This window comes from Brachyistius frenatus, unplaced genomic scaffold, assembly GCF_029030835.1.
Source record: "Brachyistius frenatus isolate BFR_SWC_R1_liver_20210118 unplaced genomic scaffold, ASM2903083v1 Contig_393, whole genome shotgun sequence".
NCBI lineage: Eukaryota > Metazoa > Chordata > Actinopteri > Embiotocidae > Brachyistius > Brachyistius frenatus.
The window spans coordinates 165,582-191,906 of record NW_027210992.1 but is presented as its reverse complement, the minus strand read 5'-3'; the positions used below and the strand labels follow the sequence as shown (position 1 = coordinate 191,906).

The 26,325-nt window shown below is 44.0% G+C and overlaps 2 protein-coding genes across 6 annotated transcripts in view; one reads left to right on the top strand and one right to left on the bottom strand.

Moving 5' to 3' along the window:
• bmp2k (BMP2 inducible kinase) overlaps positions 1–7,483 on the top strand; it is a 32,632-nt gene extending 25,149 nt beyond the window's left edge. The window contains 1 exon segment of the mRNA XM_069724746.1: positions 4,270–7,483. Coding sequence (XP_069580847.1) covers positions 4,270–5,726 — 1,457 coding nt within the window. The 3' untranslated portion in view covers positions 5,727–7,483.
• A 35-nt stretch (positions 7,484–7,518) lies between these two features.
• On the bottom strand, positions 7,519–17,638 carry LOC138636638 (progestin and adipoQ receptor family member 3-like). Of its 5 annotated transcripts, XR_011312312.1 has the most exons (9): positions 17,478–17,636; positions 15,810–16,032; positions 14,862–15,024; positions 14,137–14,292; positions 11,836–12,033; positions 11,345–11,435; positions 10,998–11,180; positions 7,899–9,529; positions 7,519–7,668 (listed from the first exon to the last, which is right to left on the bottom strand). XR_011312312.1 is itself a non-coding variant. In XM_069724748.1 (8 exons), the coding sequence occupies exons 1-7, from the start codon at positions 17,527–17,529 to the stop codon at positions 11,038–11,040; spliced, it is 1,026 nt and encodes a 341-aa protein (XP_069580849.1). In that variant the 5' UTR covers positions 17,530–17,636; the 3' UTR covers positions 7,519–9,529; positions 10,998–11,037. The 5 variants fall into 5 exon arrangements, 4 of the variants coding, with proteins under 4 accessions (XP_069580849.1, XP_069580848.1, XP_069580851.1 ...); XM_069724748.1 differs by having other exon boundaries at positions 7,519–9,529; XM_069724747.1 differs by lacking the exons at positions 7,519–7,668; positions 7,899–9,529 and having other exon boundaries at positions 11,087–11,435; positions 17,478–17,637.
• Positions 17,639–26,325: the final 8,687 nt, after the last annotated feature.

Here is a 26,325-nt window from a genome sequence, read left to right as displayed (position 1 = left end):
TGTTCGTGCCATCTCTGTGCTCATTCAGGTTCCAGGTAGTTTCTGTTCAGTTCTTTATGCAAACACTCTGCTGCCAACTTTTAAAACAGCCTCAGTCAGCTTTTATTTTCGGTGTATTTTCGGTTGACATCGCAACACCCGTGTTTGATCAGCTGTTTGTGTTTTACTCTGAGTAATGGCAGATTTCCCAGAGGCAGAGCTGCTTTAACAGGATGCTGCTTCTGTCTTTCAAATACGGAAGTTGACAACAGTGAGAAAAACGTGGTGAAATCTGTGGTTGTCAGCGTGAACCTGAGACCACACAGAGAAAACCTGCTTCAATATTCTGACCGCATTTAAACATGCAGCAGTGTTTCCTCAACTTTGTGTCTCGGTTTGCTCCATTTTGAAAGTGCAGCACAAAGTGAACGAGGCAAGTTAACGACAGTTTTTCACTATTTATGTCATAACTGATGTCGTACAGTCGGTTTTTATTATTCCACTCGTCTCTCAGCTGTTGGAGCAGAACACCTGATATCCGGCTGCTCCTGCCACTCCAGCACACGTCGGCCCGTAAGCTGCATCTCACTGAAGACTGTAACTGCAACATGTCTGACTTTGGTGACCTCTAGTGGTCGTGTCGGACTAATGCACGCCACTAGACCCCTTTTAATTTGACACGTTTCGTTGTGTCAACGGAAGAATTTGAAAGAAGTTAAAAACAGAATACATTTTGTCCAATCAGGGCAGAGAACGTGGCTGCAGTTCAATAGCTGCACATTTGATTCAGTTCCCTTTTATTTTGGAAGTCCTTTGGTTTTTATAAAAAAGTGCCTTTATGTGGCACTTTTATTTTTGCGAGCATCAAAGCCGACGGAACTTTTTGTTCCTCTGAGATTACAGAAGAATCGGTGTTGGTTTCTATCATCTCTCAAAGGAGAGAAGTTGAATCCAGCCGGTCGATGTTGAGGCCGGAGGAAAGTTGCTGCACCTGATTTTAAAAGCGAATCCCGATGAGTTTTTTAAGACATTGGTGAGAACGGACGAAGCTCGACCGCCCTCTGAACCGCGCTGTTATTGTTTAACGTTGAACACAAGCGGCTGACGACACGTTCTAGGCTGTAGATGTCGGAGGAAGCGAGACGGCAGCGTGCCGATGATATCTGTCAGAGCGCTGAACCTTTACACGTTTTCTTTTTAGCCATACAATCCTGCAGGGCTGTATGTTCTGAGCCTCACGGTGCTGCTGTCGTTCCGCCTTAGAGTAGCAAGTGAGCGCCTCCATCAGTCATCCATGCAGACATGAATCATCCAGGTTTTGTACAAATATATTTACTGATAAAATGTCATTCCTGTGCTGAAGGTAAGTTGTGAAAGCAGCTGGATGTCCTCGATGCGTCCGCTCCACGTCATGCTGCCTCTCATTCACTGCCGGCTTTTATCGGCCCTCCGTGGAAAAACTGCTTCCTTTCAGTTCAGTTTTTTTAAATTGTGTATTATTATTATTATTATTATTATTATGATTTGCTTTGTCTCTTTTCATTCTTCATTCAGTAAGACAGCCATACTCAGAAACATCTTGTTCATGTGTATTGGTGGATGGATCTCTAGTTTGGACAGGCGAACCATCAAAGCCAAATAAACCCAGAACAGAAAAGACAAAGGGATGACCACAGCCATTAACTGCACTTTATCTATTTATTTTCTTTAAGTGCAAAGAAACACAAATTATCGTCCCGAGATTTGTGGGATGAACGAGCAAACATAGACATTGAATATGTTGTTATATATTGTTTACATTTGCAGGTTTTCTGTGCTTTTGTTTGTCCTGTCTCGTCTCGGGGCGTCTCCCCCCTTCGTGACCATTTTCCCGTCAGCTTTACGTCCTGCGGAGGCGTTACGAGCCTCAGAGGTCAGAGCGCTGAAACTTTGGGACTTTTCTACTTTAATTCGTTCTCAGTCGAAGTGTTGTCAAATGTCACAACGCTTCAGTTTTAGTCCGACTTGATATCAGCAGCTCCCGGTACCTCCTGCAGAACGTATCCAACCTATATATAGATCACTAAGTTGTCTTATACATATCTTGTTTTTGCAACAGACTGTGTAAAGTCCTGTATCATACTGTGAGTGTGAATGTATTCCTTTTTAGAATGTTACTGATAAATAAAAAACACATTTAAAATCAATACTCACGTTGGTTCCTTTTTTATAGCTCCGTAAAGCACTAAGACGTTAAAGAGTCTCTCCACCACTACGACACAAGCAAGATGTTCCTGACCTTAACATGGCTGTCTTTGTTTGAGCTCTCTGTCATCCAATCAAAACCGTCGGTGCAGCAGCAGGTGTGCGAAACATTAAAACAAAAAGCAGCTCAATGTTGGGGATGAGAGGCAGCATCGACCGGGTTCAAAGCTCCGGAGGTCAAAGGTCAGCTGGAGTTCAAACACGTTTCAATGTTATTTTCATGCAGATTTTTGGACAAACTGTTTAATTCTAAACCCTCATGGTGTGTTTCTGTCTGTAGTGTTGAGACGATCAGTTAAAGATGTTCATGCAGAAGCATCACAGCGTCCTGTAAGATGGTGAAGAGGTCAGTAGCTGAGGCAGCGTTACATAAATAAATACATACTTCATTCAACCCGGCAGGGAAATTCAAATATCCAGCAGCTGGAAAAAAAAAAAAAACTACAATAATAAAGAAAACATAGATGAATGAAGATTTTTAAGTCGCACAAAATCATGTTTGTGAGTTCAAATTTATCCTGCAAAGATTCACCGGCGAAGATTCAAGATATCCTGAGACACGTATTTAAACGTGCCGTATGCATAATGCATAGAAACTGTGATTTGAATAACAACGAGGTTAATGAGTTGTTATTTGATTAAAATACTCCGAGCAGCTGAACATGCAGTGAAAGTCCTGCAGTCGAAATCGATCCTGCGATTCTCCCGTTTCACAGACGGTCCTTGAACATGTCAAATCCATCGACCTCAGTCTGGGAAGTGAGTTTCTCGTCATTTGTGTTTTCGTGACCTTCAGCGGGATCTTTCCGTCCTCCGTGTTTCACCGTGAACGAAAGTCTTTCGGTGTGACGTGGTTGTCGGGAACCTTTCGGTGGAGCAGCTTCAGAGAACAGACTTCAGTGAGCTCCTGCTGCTCTCAGACATTTCTAACAGATTTGATCTTCCGGCCGACAAGAGAACAATCACACGCATGTTTTCACCACGTATTGGTATCTTTAAAAGATCAGATGCAGCCTGTAATCCTTCAGCTTATCTCCAAAGGAACATCGGCCAAACAAATCTGTCAGTCCAACATCTTCTGTCGTGATTAAAGATGTTTCTGTTCGCTGAGATTGCCTCGTTCAGAGGTGAGCGATGATTACAAGTTATAATCTGAGCGGTGCGGCGGGCTGAACAGATGCAGAGCAGCTCAGGGCTCCTGACTTCATGTATTTTATTGCGGATTTCTCTCGACACTGTTTCATTTATCGACAACAAAGCTTTTGGCTAATCTGCCGTCGCGGCCTGCCAGTTTGGACGGTTGAGGACGTGGAGAGGTTTCCATGTTGGTGTTCACAGCAGGGGGTCCTTTCTCTCCTTTCTGATGCAGAGCTTCCTCTAATAGGGAACAATAAATTGGCTCATTGTATATGGCACAATTTATTGTCAATACATTTGGAGACCATCCACATGCTAATTGGGCTAATTTCTAAGTTGCCATTATGCAAATCTCTTGGAAATAAATTTACACAAGGCACAAATTCTTCATCAAATGCCAAACACATGCAAGAGTTTACAGAAATGCAGAAGTAAGGTGGAAATTATACAGCAAAGCTTTATTTGATTTATTTTTCTTAAGTGCGGAGAGAAACCGACATCAAGCTTAAAGCTCAAAGAGATTTGAATTCAAAAGTAATTTTGTGAATGTTGAAAAGCTGTCCGTCTTATTTCTGCAGCCTCGTAAGCCCGTTGTTCGTACGGAGGGTCGGAGGGAAGAAGTCAGAGCAGCTTTTGGACCATATTGAGTTTGGAGATTCTCCTTTGCAGCTCCTTCTGCTTCAATGTTAGACAAACTGTTGGCATTTTTGTTTGTGGGGAAATTCTACGTAAGCCGAGTAATCCCGATTTCAGTAAAGCCACACAACACAGAGGACGACGGGGTTTTATAGGGAAGTGAAAACTCTGTACATCTGCTGTCGGGACGCTCCTGACTTTAAACCGGAAGATATCTTAGAGGGTTACGAAATGAAAACATCTTGAACTTTTTGATCTGTGTTGTTTGTGAAGGTTCCAACGTGACGCAGACGGAGCAGAGCAACGAGGACGTCGGCGCCCCCGACGCCGACTCCGCCGCCCCCGACGCCGACTCCACCGCCGAGGACAGTCTGCGGCCGACGGCAGCCGAGGAGCACAAACCCGGCAAAAAGATGGGCTGCAGGCCGGGAGAGGAATCAGACAGCGACTTCGAGTCCGACCCTCCTTCGCCCAAAAGCAGCGAGGACGAAGGGCCGGAGGAGGACGAAGAGCCGGAGGAGGACGAAGCCGTCAGCGAGCACGGCGAAGACACCGAGCCGGAGAATCTGGGACAGAGGCCTCTCCTGATGGACTCTGAGGAAGAGGGGGAGGAAGACTACGACAAACACAGCTCCGATTCAGACTACGACCCCAGAAAGGTCAAGAGCCGCTCGAGGAAACCCGGTAAAGGGGCTTCAGCCGCCACCAGGAGTCCTCGGGAGGATCCCGGGACGCTGATCACGCCACCCGAGTCCCCCGGCGGAGCGAGCGCCGTGGACGCCGTGGATGTTTTTGGTTCCGTTCCCTTCCTCGGAGGCTCCTCGCCCGTCGGACCCCCGGAGACCTCGGACATCTTTGCCAAAGCGCCTTTCAGGCAAGTCAGCCACGAGCAGCGGACCACGGACGACTTTGACGTTTTTACCAAAGCGCCCTTCAGCCGGAACCTCTCGAAGTCCGGCAAGAGCGGCAGTGACGTCCCCATGGGACAGACGCCGCCCATGTCCCCCGAGGGCTTCGACATCTTCGGCTTCTCTCCCTTCCAGCCGGGCCCCACCGCGCCGCCGCCCACCACCTCCAGGAGCGCCGAAGACATCTTCCGCACGTCCTTCGAGGAGTCGGCCGGTCCTCAGCAGCAGCGGCTGAAGCAGCGCAGCCTCCAGAAGCTGTCGTCCCGCCACAGAAAGACCAAGCAGGAGGCGGCGGGGGGGGGCAGCAACGGCAAGCGGCACCACGGCACCCCGACCGGAGGGCGCAAGAGCAACAAGCCCACCTACCGCACACCCGAACGAGTCCGCAGGCACAAGAAGGTCGGCCGCCGGGACTCGCAGAGCAGCAACGAGTTCCTCAGCACCTCCGACTCCAAAGAGAACATCAGCGTGGACATCACCATGTCTGAAGGGACGGACAAGGGAGCGTCGATGCCCGTCGACGAGGCCCTTTTAGACCCGTTCGGAGCCAAACCCTTCCATCCTCAGGACGGCAGCCGGCACGCCCAGTACCAAGGCCTCGGCGACGGGAAGAGCGACATGGGCTCGGCCAATGGAAAGTCCTGGATGGGTTCCCTCCACGGCGCCCTCGGAGAAAGCAGAAACATGGATGATTTCGGGGCCGTGCCCTTCACCGACGTGGTCGTCCACGGTGGACCTCAGCAGCAGCAGCAGGGGGGCGGGGGCTCCCAGCCGGGGGACCTGGACCCTTTCGGAGCGGCGCCGTTCCCCTCAAAGGAGTAACTCTTCTCGCGTCTTCCCGCTGCGACAGCTGCTGTTGAATAACCCGAGCAACCAATCACGAAACCACAAGCTAACCGTGTCCTAACACTTACTTCTTTTTTTCTAAAGCACATTTTAATGCATCTCCAAGTTTGAATAACAAAAGCCTAAAAGTGCGAGCGGTGTTTCCACATATCATTCAGCTGTACCCGTTCGCTGAAAAGCCTTTTATGCTGCATCTTAACGCTCAGAGACATTTAAAGTGAGAAAAGGAAAAACCCACTGAAAATCCCCGCTGTGATCTTCAGCTTCGGATCGGACCGCTCGACTCGCTGCAGAAACGTCTCCGGCCGCCTTCTGATCCTCCAGTACGTTGGTTTAATTTCGCACCGCGAAGCCTTACCGAGCTCGGCGCTGCCTTGCTTCACAGTACCTCGGAAACCACGACGCCATCAGCCCGTGGCGCCATTTGAAATCTTTTGGGAGTCGTCCTGAACCACTTCGTTTTATCCTTCGTGGACTCTATGCAGAATATTACAGAAGTCTTTGATCTGTGCTGCATTTCACTTCCAATACTAGAAGGGATCACGTTTCTGTTGTACTTCCTCAAAGAGTTGAAGCTGATAATTGGGTCAGGTTTAAATTTAGCCTCTTGACTGTTTCATTTTTTCGAGCAGTAAACTTCTGCGTAAGCACTGTTAACTTTCTTCTTCGTATTCAGTTACAACTCAACACATTCTGTCAGAAACGAAGACGAAATAAACACAAAACCACGTTAGACCTTAATCTAGGATTTGTGAATTTTCCAGAGTAACACAGAAACTCCCGAGTTGTACTATTTTCTCAGCATCGTGAGTGAACATTAGATTTTGTTTAATTTTCAGAACCATCAGTTAAAGATGAGGCTGGCAGTCTGATATTTATGTTTTATTGAGCAGAAATCCCAGAAAAGGTCCAAAACCAACCAACAAAGTGGGTCTTTCCGTGTTCCCATTTTAGAAGCTGGAAACAGGAGTTGCTGCTCAGTAGGTTTTGTTTCCCTCAGACACCTGGCTCGTCTTTTCCCTACACTTTCAGTCTTTATGCTAAGCTAAGCTAGGCTAACTGTCTGTTGGTTCCAACTTCACATTGAAAGGTGATTGTAAAAAATGAGATCCTAAAATGTGAACGTATTCCTTTAAAACGAGGCCACAAACACAGAGTGTGGTTTTAATCAACGTAGTGATTTGAGTGAAACAGTCGGACTCTGAAGTTTGGAGCAAACGCGACCGTAACAGGAAGAACCAGTTGGTTTGATGAACTGCTTTCATGGAGAATTAAAAACAACATTTGGCTCTGGAGCGAGGACGTGTTTGTGGAGGGTTCAGTCCAGTTTGGAGGTCAATATTTCACACCAGGTTTTGATTATTTGTAAATATCAACAACTCATCAATGGTTTTGGTCTTTTTCTGGGACTCGTCCACGATGACAAAAATGTGAAATATCACCAGTTATCCTTGAACACCGGCTCGTTTCCACGTCAGTGAGCTTCATAAAGGGAAAAAAACAACAACTCAAGACCAACATCCTAAATGTGTGACTTGATATTCAGGTCGTTTGTCTTCATGAAAACCCTTTTTTATTGAACCACATCGATGGCCTTAAGCACTGCGTTCAGCCTCACAAGCACCAGTTCAACCAGTGGACCCGTTTCACACAACCGCTTCCCATCGGGAACTCTTCTCTTGTCTTTATCATGCTATACTGCTGTTGGATGCAATAAATAAAGTTTCATCTCAGTGCAGTTTGAGGTGGGTGAATTCAAAACAAAGCATTTTTACACCTTTCGAACAGAACAGTTCATTTTATTTAGAGTTCATCAGTTTGGTTGCTCAGGTGTGAAAAGTCAACATACACAACACAAAATGAGTCTTCGACACAGCCGATGTCTCTCGGAGCGTCTGAAAGAGTCTTTTCAAGGAACCTTTACAGTAGAAACAAAACAATTTCACTCGGAATCATTTAAATACAGACATCGGAAAAACAACTCGTAACAGCAGAGAACATTTCTCTCAGGCCAAAACGTAAAAACGTGAAATAATCACAGAAAACCGGCTTTCATTCCAAAATGCGACCGTTACCAAGGAACTGGACATTTACTGTGATTACAAAAAGACAGACAAGCACTGATGTTTAAAACATGAAGACTCTTACTTTCACAACTGAAACCTGTCGGACCGTTTCAAGGCGACGCTGACGGCCAACATCTGCTGACTTTTAAAATGAAGCTGTTCACGTCCAACAGTTGAGCTCGACATCATCGCACATCATCCCAGACGAGCTGAACACGTTTACATCCCGGCCGCTCGGCCAGAAACAGTTTAACAACCAGAGGAAAGAGGTCAGAGTTCACAGCAGAAAACTGGGCTGCAGAGAACATTTCAAATGCAGATTTTTTAAAAGCTGCGTCCCAACTTCAACCCAGGTTTTTATTTTAGTAACGTGCACATAAACATGCTCACGTGTCGAATAAATCAACTGAGTTTCGAGCCCAGTTCTGTTGAAGTGCTGTAATAAAGTTAAAGAAACTGAACAAAAAGTACAAAATAGGATGTTGAGAATCCTGAGAATAAAAACCAATAAATGTGATTCGAAATGTTAAAATATTATTTTCATAATTTCCAGTTGCCTCCTTCTGTCTGTACAACACACTGACTGATGTACATTTTGTACTAATTAGGATTGGGACACAGTTTCAAAGGTCTACAAGTCTCAGTAGCGCCCCCCAGAGGCCGAGCTGAACATCCGTAAAGATGTCAAAGAGGACTTCCGGTAAAACAAGGTGGTGGTGCGTTCAGGGACGTTTTATTGGGTAATAACCTGCACTTCAGATATTCTCAGACAGAAAAGATTCCAGCGGTGAACACTGAAGCTTTTCTCCTCCAACATCTGATGTAGATGTGAGTGAACACTGAGGCGGAGAACACGGAAGAAACAAACCTCATGTTAAAGAGGAAATCCATTTCACCACGTCGTGTTGCTCGTCTCGCTCAGACGCAAGAAACTGATCAGAGAACCGAAATCAGCTGTTCCTCAACAGTCTTTGGTTTTCTTCCATTTAAACATTATTTGTGGTGAAAGACAGCGTTTAGTTTCTGCTCGTTTTCATGTCGGCTGCCTCAAACTGATTGCAGGAGTCTCCAAATTTAAAAAAAGAAGAAAGTTTGGCTGGACTGTAAAAACAGACTTCACATCTGTAGACCAGCGAACATTTCACTTCCCTTCATTTATATTTGATTACTGAAGGAAGCCCGAAGGACTAATTTTCAAAGAACCAGCTGTGTTTTTAAAGCGTCATTACAAAATTGAACTTTACTAAAAATAGATTCACGAGGCAAAAACACTCCTCAGTTAAAGAGACACTGGCTTTAAAAATAAGTGAGACGGCCGAGTGTACACCAGTTAATTTAACAGGCACTTCCAAAACATGTGGGATCTCATAAATGGAAGAAAAAAAAGCTGCTTGACTGAACGTGATGGTCTGAATCATGTTTCTGCAGCTTTACAGTTTGCAGAGAAAAAAAAAAAAAACATTTATGAAGCCTTAAAGGGTTTTTGTGCAGTTGCCTGAACTGCAGCGTTTCAGTGTTTCCTGGTTGAGTCGGTTCACTGCAGAGTTTTAATCTGCGAAATATTTAGTGGACAGGTGTCACCTGTTCCTGGATCCTCTCTGGTCTGCAGGTCGTCCCTTCATCACAGAGTCTCACAGGACTCAGAGGACGACGTGTCCATCTGTGGTGACTGACGGGCTGAAGGTCCACAGCGTCTCCACCCATCTGGAACGCCTGAAGAGGGAAAACACGCTGAACAACACGACGACTGACGGAGGGAAGCAGCTGAAATGATCAGAACGAGATCTGCCTGACAAACCTCCATCATCTGATCACTCAGGTGTTCGAGCATAAAGGAGGAACTGGTTTCTGTTGTGCTGTGAGATCAGCCAAAACGACAACTCTTCTAGGTTTCATTTTCTATCCCCGACGGTTGTGACGGTTCCCTACCGGTCAACATGTCCAAAGTCCGGCCCGGGGACCAATCACGGCCCGATATCAGATCTTATACGGCCCGCCGCTTCCGTCTTGAAATGTATTATTTATGACCCGCCAGCAGACCGAGCCAGTTTCATGTGTTTTGAACTTAAATGTTAACAGACAACATTTCATTACCCATAATAAGTCCTGTTTAAAATGAACCTGAGGTGAAGATATATGTTTGACGTATTCCAGACAGCTTGTTCTTTGTTATCTGACTCTAGATGTGAAAGAAAGGCAGAATTGTTTTTCTGAGATTTGTCACGTCTGAATGTTTTTACATTTGGTGAAGAAATGACAATTGTTGTGTCATTGCAAATAAAGTATTTATAGAACAGTGCATTTGTAACTTTTATGGTTCAAAAAGTGTCAGGAGGGACCGTTGGGCATTTTCACATGATCAAATCTGGCCCTCTGAAAAACGTTTGGACACCAGCTTTAAGTAGAGTAGAGTAGACTAGACTAGAGTAGAGTAGAGTAGAGTAGAGTAGAGTAGAGTAGAGTAGACTAGAGTAGAGTAGACTAGACTAGAGTAGAGTAGACTAGACTAGAGTAGACTAGAGTAGAGTAGAGTAGACTAGAGTAGAGTAGACTAGACTAGAGTAGAGTAGACTAGACTAGAGTAGAGTAGACTAGACTAGAGTAGACTAGAGTAGAGTAGAGTAGACTAGACTAGAGTAGACTAGACTAGAGTAGAGTAGACTAGACTAGAGTAGACTAGAGTAGAGTAGAGTAGACTAGAGTAGAGTAGACTAGAGTAGAGTAGAGTAGACTAGAGTAGAGTAGAGTAGAGTAGAGTAGACTAGAGTAGAGTAGACTAGACTAGAGTAGAGTAGACTAGAGTAGAGTAGACTAGACTAGACTAGAGTAGAGTAGAGTAGAGTAGAGTAGAGTAGAGTAGACTAGAGTAGAGTAGAGTAGAGTAGAGTAGAGTAGACTAGAGTAGAGTAGAGTAGAGTAGAGTAGAGTAGAGTAGACTAGAGTAGAGTAGACTAGAGTAGAGTAGACTAGAGTAGAGTAGACTAGAGTAGACTAGACTAGAGTAGACTAGACTAGAGTAGAGTAGAGTAGACTAGAGTAGAGTAGACTAGACTAGACTAGAGTAGACTAGAGTAGAGTAGAGTAGACTAGAGTAGAGTAGAGTAGAGTAGAGTAGAGTAGAGTAGAGTAGAGTAGAGTAGAGTAGAGTAGAGTAGAGTAGAGTAGAGGTGCAGCGTCTTACACTCCAACACAGTGGGGGTCCCGGCGTGCCGAGCAGCAGGTCAGGAGTGTCGGGGGGCGTCGGGGCACGGCTGGCTGTGTCGGTACGCCATGATGAAGCAGGCTGACTGGTGCCACCAGTAAAACATGAGCACCAGCAGCAGGTGCCACACCTGGTGGCTGGAGCCCAGGTAGTTCAGCTGACCTGCAGCAACGGGAGGAAAAGCAGCAGGACCGCTTTACCGAGAGAGAACAGACCGAACTGAACGTTCAGATGTGAACGGGACTCGAGCCTCTTCTCAGCATTTGTCTGGCTGTTATTATAACTGGTGTTTTCCAGTGAAGTGCGGCGCTGCGTGTTATTCTCACCGGGGAAGTAGCGTTCAGGAACCTTTGAAACGTAGAAAATGAGAGCTAACGCTGCGATGAAGTACATCCCCAGGACACGAGGAATAAAAGCCTGAAGGGGAGAAATCATCATTTAATCAACATGTGAACAAACCTGAAGAACAGCTACAAAATACCAGCTGATGGCCGAGTGCCACAAAACGCATCATAAACATTCAAAACTTCAATCAAGGACTGAAACCCCGAAACACCAGGAATTAAAGACACTCGGAGGAGAAGCATGTTTCAGCTGCTGTGGTCAAAATATTGGCAAACGTGAATTTGGAAAGAAAGAAGAGCAACTCCTCAACGACACGTACCGGTGAAGTGAAGAGAGTTTGAACAGTGCTCTAAGTTTGATATCAGCCAACAGAGAAGTTTCAGCAGACATCAGCACACCTCCCAAGATTTATGGAAATGCCGAAACATTTAAGGACATCTCAGGTGAACTCGGATGACGGGCGGTCTGTCACCTGGACCAGTTGGGAGGAGAAGCCTCCGGTGATGCAGATCCAGTGCACGGTGGGCACGAGGCCGTATCCGGCCACCGAGCAGAAGATCAGCGAGCGCAGCTGCTTCCGCTGCTTGCTGAAGTAGTGAGGGTGGATCTGGGTGAAGAAGATGGCCAGGATCATGGCCAGCACCGTCACCAGGTACACCTGCCGCCAGTACTGCAGACAGCGGGAGGACTCGGGTCACATCACGGCGGCCGCACGGCTACCGACACTCGCTGCCGGTCGCCGCCAGACACTTTCGAGGTTAAAATGACCTTCGGCGCAAAGCAGCACGTTTATTACCGCTTTCAAAATACAAGCAGGAAGCAGCAGAAGAAGAAAAAGGGCCCCGGAGGGGAGGAATATTAAAGCAGCAACATGTTGAGAATATGAAATGCATGAAGAGTTGAGAGGTGGCCGTCCGTCTGCCTGACGGGAGAGCAGAGAGAGAAAAGAGCAGCAGAGACACAACAATCAAAAACACGTTACAGCCTCTTTGAAGCTGATGTTGACTCGTGGAGACTTCATCAATCAGCTGGAAGAAAACCACTTTCTGATTCGTTCAGATCAACTTTCCAGTTTAAATGTCAAACATCTCCAGTTTGAGGATTTGTCACTTTTTTTCTTTGGGTTTTGGAATTCTGGTCGAAAGCATTAAAAAGGTTTCTGAAGACTTCCCCTTCGTATCTGGGAGATTACATTTATTACATTATGTTTCAATTGATTGAGTAATAGTAATAATAATAGTGAGATTATAATAATATATCATGTTTTTTTCTCAGCAACTGTAACTGGTTTATGTCATTTAATAACATGTGACTCTCCGACACGGTTTAAATCATAAGAAAAATGATCTTTAAAGCTTCGGAGTGTTTTAAGACAAAACGAGTGACCTGAGGAAACCGCAGAGCTTTTTTCACTCTTCAAGATCTGTCGGTCCTTTTATATTTTTTTGCCATTCTTCTTTTATGGGATAAAACGTGAACTAAAGACTGGAGGTCGTCTGATCTGGTCCGCAGTCGCTATTTTATTTTCGTCTTTCTTTCTTTAAATCCTTAAAAAAAGCCGAAGAGGATCTTCGTATCTGCGTATCTAAAATAAAAAGTCTCCAACTGTTTCAGCTGCTGTGGTGAATATAAAGCTAACCTGTTCCCAGATCTTAAACTTCTATAAGTAAGCGTGTAAAGCGTGGACAGCCTCGTCTCGCTGCCTTCTGTCCGTGTGGTTGGATGCAGGCCTCCGTCCAGTCACACGTCCTCATGTGACGAGTCCTGCTGAATTTCACAGTGAATAAATTTGCACCAAGAACAAGGCCTCGCTCTGCTTCAGCCAAATTCTTTAAGCTCTCCTCCGAACAGACTCCATGTTCTCTTCTCCAAATCTGCATTTTCTAAAACACTCTGACGAGACAAGACTTTGACTGGCTAAATATAAAAATCTGTTTTTCTTGAGGGACTTGGCTCGCCACCGGAGCGGAGCCACCCAGAAGCGGAGCCCCAGTCTTGGCAGGGACGGGGGGAGGGGGGGGGGGGCCCTTCGCGGAGACGGCTCCCGGACTCGTGAACGTCATATGGTGGGGAACAGGAGTGACGGACCGCTCCGTGAACGCAGCCATCTGGTTTGGGCTGGAGCAGATTTCAGCTACGTTCTGGGGGCAAAATAACCCGTCGCTTCCAACATGCGGGGGAAAGCGAACGGTGAGGAGCACAGCCAAACACTTCAGGAATAAAAAAAGCAAAAAAAGAAGCAACCGGGACAGAAAAAAAGCCGGCGGTGGGCGGCTGGGATACGGAACTGAAACTGGCTTGTGTCATCAGAGGCTGTTTTCCAAACGGCAAGTGCAGCGAAGGTGTCGTGTTGCTTATTCACCGGGAACAATGAGTCAGCCGGCGGAGCCAGACCGTGGGCCTCACTTCAGAAAGATTCAATTACTTCTTCTCAGGCTGAAGACGTCCAGCTGAAGTGTCTTCGGCGAGGACGGTGGTGAGATGTGGAAGCGATGCTACACTCGCACAGAAACACATTTACATTATGATGTCGGTCTCACCGCAGGGAGGACGGAGACAGAGACATAAAACCGACGTCCGTTTGACGGGTCCTGAACAAAACTACTGTTTCTGTCGTGTAAATGTGAGACGTGGAGGTCAAAACAGTCAGAGATTCATGGACTCATCCACAGACGGAGAAGAAATAGTGACTGATGGACGACGGCATCGTTCAGCCGACATCTGCCTGTAAAAGCGTCCTCCAGACAAAGTGAGGAGGTGCAGATGAACTCACGTTGTGACAGTAGAAGGTGTAGAAGACTCCGGGGACGTAGCAGCCCAGGATGCCGATGGAAACGCCGGCATAATCCAGAGCCATCCAGCGGCGGCTGGTCTTCTCGGAGCGATGGCAGCAGAACAGGTGGAAACCCACCGAGCACAGCATGCACAGCTGGAGACGGACGGACGGACGGACGGACAGCAACACAGGACACGTTTCATATCAGTTAACTGGATTTAAAACCGTCTAACCAAGTCTGGACTGATTATCTTCAGTTTTCTATGAATATCCACCAATATTCTGCATTCAGGTCCGATGTTCATCTTTGACTGCGCAGATTGAGGTGAGATCACGTTACTGTCACGTATACAATTTCAATGCAAGATATTTAAAAAAAGAAATGACATTATAGAACATAAACTCGGAGGAGAACCTGGTTAAAAAATGAAGAAGACAGAAACAGACCAGACCTGTGATTTAGTGATTTAGTGATTTTTTTTTTTTTTACTTATTTATTGAAAAGTTGTTCAAATTTGGTCTCCATATTAAACAGATTATATTTGCCGGCATCATTAAACGCACAAAAAGCGACTCAACAGGTTTGTCAACAAGGACGCCAGCTCTGATCTGTAATGACCTATTTAATGAACGAGTTTAACGAGCAACCAAGTACTCAAAATATGAGCGACAGGCTGAACCAGACGTGTAACAGCAGCGAAGAGGAAAACGTAGCGCCGTACCTGGAAGCAGAAGAGTCCGACGGAGTAGATGACGTAATCCTCTCCGGAGGCGCCGACGGCCGGCAGCACCGCGGCCATGTTGTACACCCCGAGACAGAAGAAGAGCAGGAAGCCCAACAGGTGGCTCCAGATATTCACCGTCTCATTGGACAGGATGAAGAGGCTGTGCAGACCATTGACAAACTTTTAAAAACCATCAGCGGAGATCAATGAAGCCGAATTTTAACCCACTTCCTAAAGCGGACAAAACTTCTGCTGCTTCACAGATTCAAACACAATCTGATCTGTTGGCTTCGTCAGCGGTTAAATATAATCTGACCTGTCTGGAGGCGACCTGCTGGGATCTGATGTATGTAGGAAGAATCAACAGAAAACAACAGAAAACAACAACATCGAACACGGAGAAACGGAAATGTTTGTTTTGTTTCCGTTCTAAGGAAATCATCCTCAGGAAAAAAACTAAAACAGGTTTGGCCTTTTAACAACGTGAAAAAACTCGACATGGTAACATACAATAAATAAATAAATCACAAGCAACCTGACCAATAATGTTAAAGTCATCGATGCAGGCCTGGGACAGCGTTGGACATCATCTCTCAGTTTAAGGAAGCAGCAACCACCTACAGTGTCTTCTATGAGTACTGTTACTCCTGCTTTCAAATGTCCTCCAACTCTTAAAATCACAACAAGTGCAGAACATTAGAGGAAAGTTCCACGTCATTTCTTTCAGGTGCAGCATTTCTTTTCTTTTTTTGCTTGTGGTGCTCCAGGTATCGAGAAAGAGGGACATGACATGCGATGTCCGGAAAGTAACGCTGAGTTTTGCCTTTTGAAGATAAACAACATAAAAACGTGACAAGGTAACTCAGATGACGAATAATCTACAAGTGGTTTACGCGTGTTTGACTCTGACCCGGCTGGTTCCTGGTTCTGGTCTCCGCTTCTCACCTTTTGATGCACAGCCGGGAGGGCAGGTAGGCTCGGTACCCGTCGGTGATGTAGGGGTTCTCCCTCAGAAACACCGGGATCTGCTCGTAGGTGTACAGCCGGATCCCTCTGGGCACCAGAACCGGCCAGTACTGGTACCCTCCCAGCTCGATGTAGTGGGCCGTCTGAGCGCTCTTCTGGGCTTTCTGAGGCATGGCTGGGTCGGCTCTCATCTGACCCGAGGCTGGGAAAAGGGACGGAGACAGATCAGATCAGGTCCAAATGAGGCTGGAGCTCACACATCACGTCTAATTCAGCTTTAATTCAGCTTTAATGCAGCTTTAATTCAGCTTTAATGCAGCTTTAATTCAGCTTTAATTCAGCTTTAATGCAGCTTTAATTCAGCTTTAATGCAGCTTTAATTCAGCTTTAATTCAGCTTTAATGCAGCTTTAATTCAGCTTTAATGCAGCTTTAATTCAGCTTTAATGCAGCTTTAATTCAGCTTTAATGCAGCTTTAATTCAGCTTTAATTCAGCTTTAATTCAACTTTAATGCAGCTTTAATTCAGCTTTAATGCAGCTTTAATTCAACTTTAATTCAACTTTAATGCAGCTTTAATTCAGCTTTAATTCAGCTTTAATGCAGCTTTAATTCAGCTTTAATGCAGCTTTAATTCAGCTTTAATTCAGCTTTAATTCAACTTTAATGCAGCTTTAATTCAGCTTTAATTCAGCTTTAATGCAGCTTTAATTCAGCTTTAATTCAGCTTTAATTTAGCTTTAATTCAACTTTAATGCAGCTTTAATTCAGCTTTAATGCAGCTTTAATTCAGCTTTAATGCAGCTTTAATTCAGCTTTAATGCAGCTTTAATTCAGCTTTAATTCAGCTTTAATTCAGCTTTAATTCAACTTTAATGCAGCTTTAATTCAGCTTTAATTCAGCTTTAATGCAGCTTTAATTCAGCTTTAATGCAGCTTTAATTCAGCTTTAATGCAGCTTTAATTCAGCTTTAATGCAGCTTTAATTCAGCTTTAATTCAACTTTAATTCAGCTTTAATTCAGCTTTAATGCAGCTTTAATTCAGCTTTAATTCAGCTTTAATGCAGCTTTAATTCAGCTTTAATGCAGCTTTAATGCAGCTTTAATTCAGCTTTAATGCAGCTTTAATTCAGCTTTAATGCAGCTTTAATTCAGCTTTAATGCAGCTTTAATTCAGCTTTAATTCAGCTTTCCACCGTCGGACGTCCCAGCTGAGTTTGTCCTGAGCAGAAACACAGAGTCCATCTGACTGGACGTGTTTGGTGAGTCGAGCTGAGTCCAACCAGAGGACACCGCCTCGTCTCCATCCAGCCTCCTTCACCAGGAGGACCACGTCGGCCTGGTTCGTTCAGCTCTTCTTCTGGACACAAACTCGGTTCGGTCACCGACTTCCGGCTGAAGTACTTTTGGAAACACTCACAACATTAAAGTTCCCTTTAAACCAAGAAGACCAGAAAGCCCCGGGACGTGGACTTTAACCCGAAGCGTCCTGGACGTTAAAGTTACCGGAGCCCGTCTCAAGCTGAGTCCATCGCGTCCGTTAAACCGTCGTCAACAATGAGTCTTTAAATGACCCAGTTTTCAAAGCGGGTCTGGTTCCGTCCGGCCGGACGAGCCCGGCTGAGCTGACAGGCAGAAGGAACTCACCTTTCAGGAGGCAGGACGTCCCATTCTCCGGTTGATGACACGAACTGCGCATTTAGAAACACGTGTTCACGTCAACTCGACAACAACAACAACAACAACAACGCAGATTTATCAAGTTTCAGCAACAGCGTCTTTCGTCGCCGGTGACGTCATCAGTAATGGACCCCCCCGTACACCCGCCCAAAGACTGCCTGAGTAAAAAACAACAACAACAACAACAACAAAACAAAGCCAGGTTTATGTCACGTGAGTTGAGCAATCTGAAAGCTACGAAAAATAAGTTAGTTGTCGGACAATGATTTAAGATTTTTCTCGTCGAAATACAGGATCAACAAATCATTCATATCCTTATTATTTTATCAAATTTGATTGAAGTCATTCACAAACACGTCAAACAACGCACGTGTCATTGATGCCACACCACATATTGTATTGTTATGGCACAATATGTATATATTATAAATATTTGTAAATATTTTATATACAGTCTATGAGCCAAAATAGAAAACAGCTCTCAAAGGCTATTTGTGAAATTCTAGTGCACAAATACTTATAAATATGATATTTCCACGCTTGTTTAACAAATGTTTAGATTATTAAAATAATAATAAAAGATAACATGAAACCAAAGATTATATTGAAAGCAATCATGTTAATATCAGAACATGAGAAGCCCTCCAAAATGCATCTGCATGATTTATGTTGAAATGTTTGTTTGTGTCCCTCTATTTTGTTGTTGTATGTTTATCACTTCTTATATGTGTACTACGTCTCCTTCCCTCTGCCAGATAATGAGGGGGAGCTCCAGAGAAGGTGTCAGTCACGCTGGAACCAGACACCACAAATCCCTGCAGTAATATATCATGCTGGAATTCACGCTGCAGCACTTCACCACTTTCACAAATGTTCAACTCTCATCACAGCAGCAGACTGGACGTGTGTAAACAGCAATATGACGTCTTCTGTCCAACGCAGACTTCTTGCAAGGTCACGTGACTGATGGATGTGAACCTGCAGGTGTGGCTCGCGTGTCATTACGTCCTCGTGTCGCTGTCGCCGCGGATCCCGGTCAGAGCGCCTGTTCTCAGGTTTTGCGATGTTGGTGGATTCCCGCAGGAGTGGAAGTCACACTCAGTCCTCCTTCTGCTGTTTACACCCCCCCCCCACACACACACACACACACACACACACTTTAATTGCCTCGTTCTCCAGTGGAAGTGTGTTCTTCATTATCACTTCTAATACACCTCTCAGCACATCCACTCTCAGAGTGTCAGCTGCCACGCCAAGTTAAGATGGTGAATCCTGCAGGCAGCAGCAAACAGGAAGAATCTCCTGCAGCTGCACCAGTTAGGAATTGATTTTGTGGGCTTTTATTTGCAACAAACCAGTGCAATTTTTTATAAGCAAGAGACAAAAATATGGCACCATAATAAGAAAATAAACATCATGAATTATGGATCAGTCAGTTGAAGAAGACATTTCCCAGCTGTTACTCGTAATAATAGATGTTTTGAAGTCTGGATTTGAACTTTTTTCTGTCATCTCTCTCAGTTGACTACAGGCCATAAAATCTCCATCTTTTCAATAGATTAAAGAAGCAGCAACCACCTACAATGTTTTATATGTACTGTGATCGCTTAAAACAAGCTCAATGTCCTCCAAAACAACGTTACAGGAAACTTACACGTTATTTCTGCAGCTTTTGCATCATTTCTTTCCGTTATACTTTTTTTTTTTTTGAACTACTCACCTGTATTTGATAGCAATACTTCAGGTGTACAGAATACATGTTGGAGGGGGAAACACGGAAATCACATGCAATGTCAAAGCAGTTCAGAGATCTGGGAACACTGCAGCATCGCTACGAGCAGGTCTAGAAACACGAGGAGTCAGATGATCAGGGCGGTTAAAAATGAAAGTAATCTATTTATAAAGTTTACTGTTTAGTCAGATATTTGAAGGGAACATTTGTAATATTGTAAATATAATCAATGTTGAGCCTGTAGGTTGTAATGGATGTTTACAACAGACATTTTGTAGAAGAAACTAAACGATGCAGTTCATTTTATTTTCAGAATAATTTCCGCTGACCTGAAGGTTTGATGATGATTCTTTTTAGCGGTGCGACCTCAAGCACAAATCCCTTAAATATAACTGGAGATTACAATATTCGTAATTTTCTGCGTCTGTATTTAAAGGAATAGTTTGACCTTTTGGAAATGTCCTTTCTCTCCTGGAGTATCATGCAAAAATAAATAGCGATCATATGATTATGTATTGAGCTCCAATGAGGTTGCAGCACAGGCTGAAGGTGGGAAGCCGAAGTCGACGTCATCTGCAGCACAGAGAACAGTTCTTTGTTGCTGCATTCAGGGTTCATCAGGGTTCAACTTTTCCACCTCAGTTTGCTGTTTCAATGAATAGAAACTTTTTTAAACTTGTTGTATAAACCTCCTGATCATTTCATAGTTTACGCTCCGACTGCTGTGTCAGCCTGGTTTGAACCAGAACCTCATCTCACTGTGAATATGGTCTGTTCCTCCTCCAGAGAATCATTTGTTCCATCCTACTGGGCCTCGACCTCCGGTCCATTTTAACCAATCAGCTCGCTCCGAAACCGGCCGACACTCTGCCACCGCTGCAGCTACCTACCGTGTCCACCAGGGTTTTTACTGAGTACTGAATATTTTTTAAACAGTTTTAATGAACTCCAGCAGCTTGACGAGGTGCTGAGTGTTTATTCTGCGCTGAACATTGAACGTTGGGCTTTTTTTCCGGGTCATCGAGAGTTCACCGAAGGTTGCGCTGGTCACTGTGACCTGCCGTCCAATCACAGTGAAGGAGAGACACCGGTCTCTGATTGGTCCGCCCTGCGGCTGTGAACTGATACCAGCCGAGTTTCCAGACTGTATTCACAGAGAACTGAAGCTGTGAGAGTCGGAGCAGGCGGGTCAGCGCTGCTTCTGTATCATGAGATGCAAAATTTAGATTTATTCCCATAAGGAGAGAAGTTGTTGGATCTTCCATTGAGTTCAGGACTGTGTAACGAGGCAGCATCTAGTGGTCACAAGAGGAACTGCAGCTTACTCTCAACTTCAACACACAGATTATAAGATTTAATAAGATTACTGGTTGAGTTTAACCGACACTAAACAAGCATCCGACTGCACCAAAGTCAGCCTATCAGTCCATTCAGAGTATTTACACGAGAGAAATGGCTGATGGGAAAGTTCCATGAATTTCTTTTAGTTTCTTTCTGACCTCTGTGGATTACAGCCGTCACCGCAGCTGTTCCTCTAAAAAGGATGAAAGCTCTGACGGTGGTGCTTCCCTTTGGACCACACCTCTCTCCTGCACTGAAGGATGTGGACGAAGGTCCCCCCCAACCCCCCTCCCATCACCCCTCCCATCACCCCCACCACACCACCACCTTCTTTCTGACTCCTCACTGATCCGCTGGAACGATCCGTCGTCGACCCGTCTCTCTACATCTCCGTCTTTGATTTCTGGCCTCCATTTTTCTGTCAGACTTAACGTGGAAAAATGTGCCTGGATGTAATTGTGCACTTAGGTGGAGTTCAGTGGAACATGAAATTAAAGTGCTCCTACTTATACTCTGGATGTTTCTTATGAAAGCAGGCGGTGAGCTTTTTTATTTTATTAAAATCTCACATGTGCAATGATTTTCATGTTATGGCCTTCCTATCATGAAATGTGCAATAAAATGGCGCTGCATTACATCTTAATTGCGGCTGGCTGTGCCGCCGTGGCAAGTGAAAGTCTGTCCTTTCCAAACAAGGCGCTGTTAGACTGGTTTAAATAGAGACAGACAGGCCCCCGGGCTACCGATGTCCTTTGGGACTGTCAGGGTCGTCAATGAAGCACAAGGGTACACTGGTGCGCTCCTCTCTGACTGTTGCACCTCATTTAATGGCAAATTACATTACGGTAAATACATCAGACGGAGTTCTTCTTCTCACTGTTGTTGAACGCTAAATTGAACGTACCTTCCAGCAAAAAGGAGAAATTAACAGCGACATGTTTCCTGCTGCATCAGGCGCCTTTCTCTCTGCCCAGTTTCTCTGGTGCTCATCACCATCATCCTGCCGTGTCCTCTCCCACCTGCCCCCTGGACACAAAACATCTTTGATAAAACCTCAAATCTAGGGGCTGCAATCTTTGTTTTCTCCTCAAACCCTGAACACAAAGCTCACAGGCATCACAGGCTTCAACATGTGGCCCGCCAAATGTGAGCCCGCCATGCCAAGACCAGACAGGCCCTTTGTAAACCTAACACGGCCTTGCAGCGGCTTGTGCTCGTCTGCGGCCGGCTGGTCTCATTGGCTTTATTTATAGTCGCCGCCACAAGACATCTGCTGGAGACGAGACTCTGTCCTCTGTGTCCACACAGCACCGCACAGAGGGAGCTTGTCAACGTTTTTCCGAGGCAAAGTGTTTGCGAGAACCGCGGTCGTTGGAGGGGAGAGACGGCTGCAGCCTCCCCTAATAGGACGGGTGTCCCCTCCAATTGCTTCCTCCGCAGCTCTGATTAACCAGAAGACAGAGGGAGGCTTCACAGTTTGTCGTGTCTCGTGTGTTAGCCGATGTTTACTTGATCTGAGAGCTGTTGTTTGTTTGGTGTCTTCAGTCTGATCGTTACTCGCCACTATTTTGGGACGCTGACACTTGGATGCAGCTCGGCAGTCGTCTGATGCCGCCTCGCCTCTTCCTCTTCCTCCCCCCTCCTCCTCTTCCTCCCCCCCTCCGTGTCACACAGAGTTTCTCTTCCTCTCTCATTCTCTCCTCTTCACATCGAGGACGTCGGGAGCTCTCAGGCTGACCGTGCTTCAGGCCTTGACACAAAGCACCGGGGACAGCTCTCTGCTCGGCCCGCCGAGCGGGGGGTGCAGTCAGACTGGCACCGAGGGAGGAGTGTGAAAACACTCGCTTTACTGTTCCTGAAAAAACACCTTGGAGAGGCTCTGGAACAAACCGAGGATCAACAGCAAAAATCACTTTCAGCAGAATGCAGTTCCTCTCTGCTCTGGATGAGTGTAATCATGGAACAGTTGCGTTCATATTCATGCAGTCAGCAGTGAATCACAGCGATTAAATTCAGGAGGGTGAAACTGAACTGAAGACGGTTGAAAAGTGAACTATTTTTAGATCACGTATATCACAGCACATAAATGTCTGTATTTCAACATGGAGTTAGGAACTGCTTTATATTCCATCATGATCATCTTATGAAGTTAAACAGGAAGTTCTCACAAATATATGAAACCTCACTCATGAAATACAAATAACGCAATCATTTTTAGTGTGTTTGAGGTTATTGACTGGACCACAATAAATCACTGACTAGTGAGTATCAACGTTACGCTACTGGTTAGCCAAATTTCCTGTGTGTTTTCACAATTGTATATTTCAAATTAAAAGCCTTAATTTCACATTAAAAGCGCTGTAGAATTTGATACACGGTCCATCCAGATAAGATATAATACAACAGAAAGAAGACAGATTATGTGACAGAGTTGTTGCAGGGTTTTTGGAGCAACACTGTGGTGAGAAAACATGACGAGAGACAACCTACATGTTTAAAACAAACCTCGGAAACAAGTGCACCAAAGAAAATATTGTAATCTGGGCAAGTGTCGCAAAGACATCTCACGAGCTCAGTTTTTACATGATGTTTAAGATGAGAACAAATGAAACAAACTGGAGCAGACCGGAGACGTCAGGTAAACCAGTGAGACAACGGTTTACAGATTTCTAACAAACTGTTTTAACATACATAACACGAAGCGCAACGTAGCAACGGCAGGATGATTTGGGTCATAATGTGACCGCAAAGGTTATTTCTCAGCTTATCTTTACGTGTGTTCAGAGATGTATTTTGGTGGATAGTTGAGGAGGAATTTGACATCAGAAACCTTACATACATCTAAAAAAACTGGATATCTCTCTGTTTGCATGTTTTTTGTAAATTGCTATCAGTCTCAGAAAATGTCTGAAGGATAAACGTACACGAAGCTACAAAGACACAGAGCAAATACACAATTTATTTCAGATCTATACTCAATGTACTGTAGGAAAGTTTTCATTTAAATGTGAAAATCTAACTTGTAATGTTAATGTGAAATTAGAAATCCCACCGAATTTGTATAAAATATTTCATGACAGTCTGATTGTTTTGTTTGCAGGAGATAATCAGGGGCAATAAACATCAGCTTTGTTTCAGAATATCTTAATTTGTTTGGTCTGTTTTTAGTTGTGATGTGACAACCAGTGCAAATTAGCTGCTGAGCTAACCCTGAAATATTTACACTGATGTTTCACAAGATGTCCGTGTTGATTAATTTTTGTATTGCTCACATAAATGATCACATAACAAACAGATCAAATATTAAGCAAGCTAATATGAGGCAAAAAATGTCTTAGGAAAACAAAGTGCTTGGAAGTGATGTGTAGAGCAGTGCATCACAAACTGGGGAAAAAAAGAAAAAGACATGTTGCTTCAATAAATGTACTAATGTCTGAATCTATCCTCGTAGCATCTGGGCTACTGAGCTCTTTCTGGGAATGAAAAGGCATTGTTGCTAAGTCTCCTCGTACTGTTTTTTTTTTGGGAAACTTTCATCTGTATAACAATATTGAAAGGCATTAGTCTTAATCTCCAGGCTTCCTTCTACTTTTTTTTTAGTCTTCGAAGATACATCTGGTTCTGTGACTTGTAATTCCTGCCTGGATTTCAAAGAAAAGAAAAACAATCTTTTTAACAACATTGGATTTAGGAGCAGGGCAGGGTGGTTGTTTTAGGACATTTAGCTGCTGCTGGGAATGAGATTAATACTCTTGAACAGCATCCACTGCTGCGATGTGCTGCACTTTTTTGCAGCTGGACAAAACTTGCGGGTAATCCTTAATGGATCAGAAATGGTAAGCCCATCCTCATCACTCAGACAAACTGTTTAAGCTTCCTGACACAGACTATGTATGCAGGGTACTATATTTTCTTTATTTTCAGGACACCGCCAAAATAAGCCCTTTAATACAAAACTGACTGCAGTTCGGACCTACATATGCGCTGTCAGTTATCCTCTTTTTGCAGCACTACATGGAACACAGATTGATTTTCCAGAGTTTTCTAAAGGAGATTTAGATTTAAAAAAAAAAAGATGTAATTGTGTATTTTATTTTAACCAAAAAAAGCTTTTCATGATTGTTACATGTACTCATCAGGTCACACGAGGTGTATTTGCAGCCTGTTTGTAATGTTTCAACAGAGGTGGGAGAGAACGTTTTTAGGTTTACTGCTGCAGCCATTTGGATTAATCTGCAGAGAGAAACATGAAACAACATATTAAAACTACTGTAAGTGATCAAACAGGTTGTTCAAAGTGAACATCCCCGACAACAGATAACAGTATACGTTAGCTTTAAAAACTATTTTCACTCCAATCTGGAGTTGTTTTTATTTCTGTTTAATTATAATGGAACGGTTGTTTTGTGAGACTGAATTTGTTCTGTTGTGATCGAGCTAATAAACTGTTCTTAAATCTTACTTGAAACAGAGATCTTCATCTCAGTTAACCTTTATGACTGAATCAAGCTTAATAAAAACTTATCTAAGTTAAATTAACACTATCAGAGCTTTAAATCACATCTTCACTGTCATTGTCAGGAAAGGAACAGACTCACATTTGTTGCATTGTTTTCTGCATTGTTTTGGCTGCCACCTCAATGGGACCTAACTGTTTAAATATAAGGTAAAAAAAAAATCAATTCACATCCAATAGAATAATATCAGTATAAATGTCCTTACAGGGAACAGCTTCAATAAAAATTCCTGTACACCTTAAAGTCTTCCTGATAGATTAGTAGTGAATATTCTGGCTCCTTCTCAGACATTTTTTAACAATTTAATATTTACTGGGACAATTAAATATAGCAGAGAAAGAAAGGGAAAAAAAGGTGAAGTTATTTCTAAATTCATTACCAAATTATCGAATGCAATGAAACATAACCAAATTTCAGTTTTTTGATTTAAAGAAACCGTCACTCAACAAACTGTATCCTAAAGCGTGGCAGTGTAGAGCAGTCAGAAATCAATAAATTGTGCATGTTATATTTCAGCTCCATCACTGCACGCCTCACCATCTTCCCCATAAAAAAATGACAAAGGTTTTTATTTTGTAGTTTTTCAGCCAAAATATTCACAAAGATTCTGGAGAAAACGTCTTATTTATCACTTTCCTACTGAATTATTTCCAACATTTCTTAGGAATCCAACTCTCCGCATGTGGGCAATAAACAGAAGCCTCTTCAGTGAAATTTGGCATAAATCATCTCATGGTGTGCATTAAATATGCAAGGTACTCACTGAATATTAACTCTGATTCTTTTGATTTTGTTGCTGCAATATCTGTAAAGTAAAAAGAAAACCAGTGTGGCTGACAGACACGAGGCTGCAGTTCTATTTCCGTCCTGCAGAGGTCACTCTGTGCCTGCTGTGGACATCAGTGCAACAGCAGGGCAGCAGAAGGCCACGACTGAACATGAGCTGCCTCAGATAAGACAACACTAAACTGATGAAACTCATCTGTCTGTGAGGAGGAGACAGTCGCTGTACAGTATGTGGGGATGTCTGAGAATTAACATGAAAACATGCACAAATTATTTCATTAATGGAATCAGTCTGCAACGAGAAATATAAGTCAGTATTGTATTTTTACAGCGTTAGTAATTGTAATTTTTTAATTGCTTTTAGTTTTTTTTATAAACACTTAATTTGCTATTTATTCTGAATTTATTAGCCTTTATTTATTTATTTCACCCCCTTCGT